This window comes from Pteropus alecto, unplaced genomic scaffold (genome assembly GCF_000325575.1).
Source record: "Pteropus alecto unplaced genomic scaffold, ASM32557v1 scaffold30, whole genome shotgun sequence".
In the NCBI taxonomy this organism is placed as follows: Eukaryota; Metazoa; Chordata; class Mammalia; order Chiroptera; family Pteropodidae; genus Pteropus; species Pteropus alecto.
The window spans coordinates 328,308-335,904 of NW_006429782.1; the positions used below are offsets into that span (position 1 = coordinate 328,308).

Consider the following 7,597-nt stretch of genomic DNA (forward strand, 5'->3'; position numbering starts at 1 on the left):
AGTCGCAAACGCCATTAGCGGCTTCCATGCGGACTGGAATAGTTCAAAGGGAGCGTGAGAGTGTGGCGCACGGAGGGCTCGCCCCCGCCGCTGGAGGAAGATGTTCCATTGAAATGCGCTTCCTTTCACGCGGTGTCTGATGAAGAGACGCAGTCGGGGAGAGACGGGTGGGCCCGCGGGCCCCCAGTTTGCGACGTCTGCCCCAGGGTCTCGCTTTGCACATTTGGGCGGCGGGGCGGCCTACCCGCGCAGGTGAGTGCTCCGTTGGTGCTCTCCATGCCACGGTGGCCGTTGGGCTGGCACCACGACCTCTAATGTGCAGGTGAGGAAACTGAGACTCAGCGGGGCGGGGCCCGCTCAGGCTCCCCCAGCCCAGGCAGGGGTGAACAGGGCCCACTGAAGCTTGAGTGGCTGAGGGCCCTGCGGGATGAAGGGGTGTCTGAAATGTTAAAGGGGAGAACCAAGGCTGTAGGGGGCCTTCCGGATGACAAAGGCCAGGGCGAGGGATCCGGGCCAGGAGCGCTGGGTGGCTGAGGCCTCTACGCCCCACGGCCAGCGCCCTCGCATCCCCGCCTGCAGCCAACCTGGCGGCCACGGACGTGACCTTCCTGCTGTGCTGTGTGCCCTTCACCGCCCTGCTCTACCCGCTGCCCTCCTGGGTGCTGGGCGACTTCATGTGCAAGTTCGTCAACTACATTCAGCAGGTGGGTGGCGGGCTGGGGGGGGCGGAGTCTGGATGTGGCCGGCTGGACCGCTGGGTTGGGGGGGCGGGGACAGGGTGGAGCGTGGGCACGGGGAGGGCGATCTGGGTTCTTGTCCACCCTTCCTGGGGTCCTAGGATGGCTCTGCCTCTCCCCGTCTCAGTTTCAGGGTCTCAAGCGAACCCCAAATGGTCCCCTCTAACCCTCGCCATTCTGAGCTCCACTCCTGGCCCGCGGAGGCTCTCCCAGGACACGTCCAGCGTGTGCCTGAGTGGCTGGACATGCGGGGAGACCCGCGGGGGTCGGGGCGCAGACAGAGCAGGCCCCAGACCCGGAGAGGGTGGGGCACGCGCCCAGCTCCCGGCCCTTCCAGGTGTCTGTGCAGGCTACGTGCGCCACCCTGACCGCCATGAGCGTGGACCGCTGGTACGTGACTGTGTTCCCGCTGCGCGCCCTACGCCGCCGGACGCCCCGCCGGGCCTTGGCCGTCAGCCTGGGCATCTGGCTGGGTGAGTGGGGGACGAGTCTTCGTGCCCCGGGCGCCCTCCCACTCACTGCCCCTCTCTGGGAAATGGGCGCAATTGCGCTCCTTGCGCAGAAGCACTGAGGGCGCGGACTGGGGAGGCACCGAGGAGACCTGGGCCCTGGCTCTTCGCGCCCCTGGTCCCCGGCCAGCATCTCAGCCGCGCCTGTGCTGCAGGCTCCGCGGCCCTGTCTGCGCCTGTGCTCGCCCTGCACCGCCTCACCCCGGGGCCGCGCACCTACTGCAGCGAGGTCTTCCCCAGCCGCGCCCTGGAGCGCGCCTTCGCTCTCTACAACCTGCTGGCGCTCTACCTGCTGCCGCTGGTCGCCACCTGTGCCTGCTACGGGGCCATGCTGCGCCACCTGAGCCGCGCAGCTGTGCGCCCCGCGCCCGCAGACGGCGCCCTGCAGGTGCGCCGCTGGGTGGGCGGGGGCCGCAGCCGGGCTGGGGTGGGGTGAGGCACAGTGGGGGTCTGAATGGGGGGCACAGCCTGTCCTCCTCCCCCCCCAACCCCAGGGGCAGCGGCTGGCGGAGCGAGCCTGCGCTGTGCGAACCAAGGTGTCACGGCTGGTGGCGGCCGTGGTCCTGCTCTTCGCCGCCTGCTGGGGCCCCATCCAGCTGTTCCTGGTGCTGCAGGCGCTGGGCCCGGCGGGCTCCTGGCACCCGCGCAGCCACGCGGCCTACGCGCTCAAGACCTGGGCGCACTGCATGTCCTACAGCAACTCGGCGCTGAACCCGCTACTCTACGCGTTCATGGGCTCGCACTTCCGCCGGGCCTTCCGCCGCGTCTGCCCCTGCGCTCCCCGGCCACCTGGGCCCTCGCGCCCCGCCGTCCCCCGCGCGGAGCTGCACCCCCTGGCTCCTCTCCCAGGCCTCAGTATGCGGCAGCCCGGGAGCAGTGGGAGCGGGCCGCGCAGGCTGTGCATCCTGGGGAAACTCGCTGCCCCTCTCTGAGGACGGAGGTGGCCCCTCGGGAACGGGCGCTGCTATTATTGTTATTAACATCTTCGGTTTTGTCCCAAATAATCCCATGGGACACGTTTCGTCCTCTTGTAACGTTTGGTACGAGCTGGCTGTGATGTTTGCTGTTTTGCTATTGTGATGATTATTTCTGCCTTTCCTAAAATCGAAGGTGCTTGATGCTGGCACCTTGTGGAACTTTCCAGGAAGCATCAGTAGACGTTTTACACACTGCCTTCAGGTTGACTGTACGAGTGTAGGCTTCGTCCCATTGTCAGCGACATTAAAACGTGAACACGTTGTGTATCTTAAAATCGACCGACACAAGGTGACATTGCTGCCGCCTGGTGAATCCCCACGCCAGTGTCACTAAGGAAAACCTCCCGGGGGTGGGGGCACAGTGCACAGGCTGCCGGCAAGAAGGACCGATCGGTGACAAACCACCCCAACACCGAGGGGCTTAGAACGGCATCGTTTGTCGTCTCTCAGGATTCTGTGGGGTGACGTGGCTCAGCCACCCAGTGCCGTGACCGTGCGGTGTTGGCTGGACCAGGAAGGCGGGCGAGGGCTTCGCTCCTGTGGCCTTGGGCTCCCTTCCTGCATGGCGCCCGGGAAGGTCGGACGTTTCTGGCCAGAAACTTCGGAGAAGAGGCAGAAACTGCACGCCTTCTGAGTCCTGGGCTCAGAAGTCCCAGAATGTCACTTTTCCACACCCAGCTGTGACAGTCTCACCCAGAGTCCCGGTGGGGGGAAGGGACCCCATCTTCTGGTGGGTGGGGCTGCACGTCCCTACCCGAGGGTGGGAAAACAGACCAACCGTGGTCCAGCCCACACCCGGACTGCGACCCAGTGTGAAAAAGTGGCGGGCACACAGTGGGTACAAGCAACACGGTGCGCACAGTGGGGCAGCCCCAGAGGTTCGTTCGTGGTGTGTGATTTAACATCCTCGAGGTGGCAAAGTCACCAAATGGAGGACAGATTAGTGGCCGCCGGGGCGAGGGATGATGGCGAGCGGGGAAAGGTGAACGGGGACATGCAGGACCCATGTGACGGAACAGGTCTGTCCCTGGACTGCGGCAGTGACTACGCAAAGTGACACAGGCGATAAAATTGTAGAGAACAAACACACACACACTGGTCCAAGTAAAATGGGGAAACCAAATAGGACGGGAGGGTTGCATTACTGTCAATATCCTGATTGCGATACTGTGCTGCGGTTTTGCAAACTGTTACTCGGGGAAGCCTGGTGAGGGTGTGAGGGAGCTCGCTGCATTAAAATCTACGATCGGCCTGAAACAAAAAGCAAAAAAAAAAAAAAAAAAAAAATGAAGTTAAAGGGTTGAAAGAGACATTCGGGAAGAAGAATTCTTTCAAAACTGCAGATGTGGGGTGTGCCCTTTCTGTTTACCTTCACATCCATCCAGCTGGACACTGTTTACAGAGCCCTTTCTGTGTGCTGGGGGCTGGGGCCACAGCAGGGATGAGGCAGCCCCACCCATAGGGAGCCCCTGTCTGTGGGCGGCCGGGCCAGTCAGTGGAAAGCTAGAGTGAGACATGCAACGTGATGGCAGTGAAAAGGGTTATGAAGGAAACGTGTGTCTGTTGTGAATGACTGGAAACTTGACCTTGGCGGGGTGAGCCCAGGAAAGCTCCCTGGAGGAGGTGAGTCTGGGAAGTGTGAATTGAGCTCAGAGGAGGGAGAAGAGCACACCTGATGAGGGGCGCGGTCGATGCAAAGGCCCTGAGGCAGGATACATCTGGTGGGTTTGAGAAATTGCTAAGAGGAAGGTGGGGCCGGAGGGGGTGAATGAAGGGACCCCACCTTGCCCCCTTCCCTTACAACAGAGAATAATGTAGTCTCAGAACTACTGTGTGAGGGATGCATTGCTATGGGCCCATTCTCCAGAGGGAGAAACTGAGGCACGGGAGGCCAGTGCAGTTGTGGGAGGGGACACATTCTATCCTGGTTAGCTCTTTGGTGGGGTGGGGGCTCTTCAGGGCTGGAGGCTGGGTTCCTGTAAGGGGTGGGCTGGACTCGGGTTCTGGGGTGGGGGCAAGTCTCTCCACTCCTCTGGGCTTGAGATTACCTGAGACAGCGGGTATGCAATGTGGGGGAGGCCCCGAAAAGATAGCAATGCTGTATACCTTAGGGGTGGGAGTGGGGAATGCACACGACCCCCCACCACTCAGGCAAGACCAGGCATAGGCCAGAACAGTCCATCTAGAAGGGGGTGGCGATGGGCCTCAGGGCCACGATGTGGGGTTAAGCCCCAGGGGTCTGCGTGGGTTTCATTTCAGTTAAACTATGAAAAAATTTTTAGTACATCTCATGCAATATTTGTGATATACATAAAATTATTCTTTGTTCATCTGAATTGTTCAAATTTAACTGCGATTCCTGTGTTTTGTCTAGCAACTCCACGGTGGAGCATTAGAAGGCACCACAGAGGATAAAAAAACGCCTCCGTGAACCTCAGTTTCCCCTTCTGACCCGCAAACTCCTTTTCAGGTGAGGGCGCCAGCCTAGCGGCCTCCGGCGGAGGCCACAGCGCGACGTCGCTGGTCTCGCTCCCCAGGCTGCAGCCCCGTAGGTCCCCGGCAGGTGGCGCACGCACCCCGCAGAAATCCCTCGCCTCCCTGGTTCCGCCCCACAAAGGAGCCCGCAGCGCCTAGGGGGGGTCACTCACGTGTACCCCGACCTGGACCCCCCGCTGAACGTTTCCCCGCTGCGAAATGAGTCAAGCGGAACCGCACTATTCATTACCCGGGTCTTAGGCAGTTTTGTCTCGTGGGCACCTTCTATGAAAAAATAGTTTAAAAAGTGTATTTTACACCTGCGTTGGCATAGGGACGAATATAACTTAGCTGGGATTCACTGTCACGTATTACATTCGCCTTTTTCTTATTTTAAGGGAAATAAAGTTACACGTTTGTGGGCCCCCGTTCACAGGGACAAGGCAACCCGAGGCCAGGTGTGAGTGAGGACAGGTCAGGGGTGGGGCTTTCCTCACCTGGGGCCCTGCACCACCCTCCAGGCATTTTTTCTTTTTGAGATGGAGACAGTGATTAGTTCGATTTGCCTTCCACCTCCGCAAAGACAGACGCCAAAAATCCCGTGGGGTGAGGGAGGAAGTTGGGGAACACAAAAATCCACTCATTCAACCGAGTATTGAGCACCTACTACGTGCCAGGCACGGCCTCAGGGCTGCAGGCAGGTGGCCGGCCAGGCTTAGTAGGTTCAATCAGCATGGCTATTGTGAACAGAAGCTCCGGAAGATAAAACAGGGTGGTGTGGGGGTGGTTGCTGGGCTAGGTGAGGACTTGGCTGGGTTTTTTTGGAGGGAGCTGTCCAAAACCCACGGAGGCCCCACGAGATGGTCTAGCCCGGAGTTGCTGCGCCCCATTCCCAGCCCGAGAGACAGAGCCAGAGAGGGGTCTGCACTAACCTAAGGCCACACCGCCAGGACCCAGGGGCCCCTGGGTCTGCCTCCGGCCTCGGCCTCGAGCAGAGACAGGGACTGTGGGTCACTTCCCAGCCCCCTCCCTCGACTAAAACTAGGACCTCCGACTGGAGGCCACTGGGAGTCCTGCAAGGCCTCACCCTCCTGAGCAGCCGCTTCCAGCTACCTAGCCGTCCCCTCCTGCTGTCAGGAGACCCCGCCCTGCCCCCATCCCTTATAACAGGAAAACATAGTCCTCAAGCCTACTGTGCGAGGCATGCATCAACACTGACCCATTCCACAGAGGGGGAAATCGAGGCCCAGGGAGGCCCAGGCACCTGCCCGGGGTGCAGTCTGATCTGTTTGGCTCTTTGGGGGTGGGGAGCAGGCTTCCCTGCCCTTTGGAGACTGAGCTGGGCCTGGCTCTTCATGGGGGGTTTCTACCCATTCTCATCGGGGTCTCTAAACTCCCCACTCCAGACAGCCGCCTGGGCTCCGCCCTGGGGGTGGGCGGGGGCTGGGTGTTTAACTGCCTAAAGGTAGAGGCCTCCTGCCACCTGCTGCCATTAAGCTCTTCAGGCCGCCCTGGGGCCAGAGGCTGGGTTCCCACAAGGGGAGGGCAAGACTCGGGCCCTGGGGTGGGGGAACAGCTCCCTCAACCCGTCCACGGGGCTTGGGACTGCCCAGGACAGCGGGTCTGCAATTGAGGGGGCGATAAGGGGGGAGGACCCAGAAGATGGCAATGCTATGTGCACACGACCCCTTCCCCCGCCCCACAACACTCAAGACCAAGGGTCTGGAACCTCGAGAAGTGAAGGCCTCTAGGTGGCCCCCGCCTTCCCCCCACGCTTCTACTTGGCTCCTATCTGGGCTGAAACCTGGACCCGCTCAGGGGTCGCCTCTGGGGTTCAGACCTGGCTGAGCCCACACCCCTACCCCACCTTCCCCCCAGCCAACTCTGTGCCTCAGTTTCTGGCTCTTCTAAATGGAGACATTTATAGTCTCCACTACACAGGCTAGGGAGGGGTGAACCCTGCCGTGGGCACATGGCAAGGAACCCGAGCGCTCAGAATATGTAAATTGCGAAATTATTACTGAGAAGAGAATCTCGTGTCTCCTCCTAGTTGGGTGTCTTGCCAGGATCCCAAGAAGCGGTGACCGTCGGGGGTAGGGGTCGTCTCGATTTCGCGACGAGTCCCCCCGGGGACCCGGCACGCGCACCTCCACCCCGCGCCTTTGTCGGAGCCGCGTGCCGCGACCAGCAGCCGCTGGGTCTCTGAGACCCCTCCCCACCGAGCGGTGGCCCCTCGCTGGGCCCTGGCTCCTCCCTCCGGCCCCGCCCACTCTCGTTTCTGGTCACTGTGGCTCATTTCCTCCTCAGGTCTCTAATCCCCATTTTACAGACCTGGAAACCAAGGCTCGGATCCGGAGGGTGAAGTCACTCGCGCTGGGTCGCTCAGTCTAAGGGACAAGGGTGAAACTCTGAGCCTGGTAGGTCCATCCTAGGTGCTCAGTAAGATGGGGAGGGGGTCCAGGATCGGCTCGGGTAGCCCCCAGCCTCTCGGGCGGAGGCTCGATCTCCTCCCCCTCCCCCTGGGGCGATCCCACCCCCGCCCGCGTTCTCTGAGCGCTGTGCGCTCTGGGCAGCGGCGCGCACTTTGCCCACTGTCCCTAGCCAGAGGGCGGGGCTTCCCGCGTTGCTGTTCCCCTTCCCTTTTATTATTTATTATCACTTAAAGGGGCCGCGACCAGAAAAATTTCCGTCCACTCTTCCCCCCCCTAACATCCCCTGGGCTGGTCGTGTGTCGTCGGACCAAGCGCGGGGGGCGAGGGGGCGTCCGGGAAGGGGGAGGGGGCCTCGTGAGACCCCTCCCCGCGTCCCGGGCCGCGGCGCTGAATCACTGGCGAGGTATTTGCATCTGAGAGCGATTTGTCACCCGGTGATTTGTCTGCGGGGCGGTGAGCGCGCCGGT

General features: G+C 61.4%; 1 protein-coding gene across 1 annotated transcript in view; it reads left to right on the forward strand.

Annotated features, from left to right (window-relative positions):
* KISS1R (KISS1 receptor) overlaps window positions 1-3,470 on the forward strand; it is a gene marked incomplete at its 5' end in the record, with an annotated part of 4,038 nt that extends 568 nt beyond the window's left edge. Inside the window, 4 exons of the mRNA XM_015599967.2 lie at window positions 580-704; window positions 1,075-1,210; window positions 1,402-1,634; window positions 1,741-3,470. Coding sequence (XP_015455453.2) covers window positions 580-704; window positions 1,075-1,210; window positions 1,402-1,634; window positions 1,741-2,178 — 932 coding nt within the window. The remainder of the gene's footprint in view (window positions 1-579; window positions 705-1,074; window positions 1,211-1,401; window positions 1,635-1,740) is intronic.
* Between the last annotated feature and the right edge of the window lie 4,127 nt (window positions 3,471-7,597).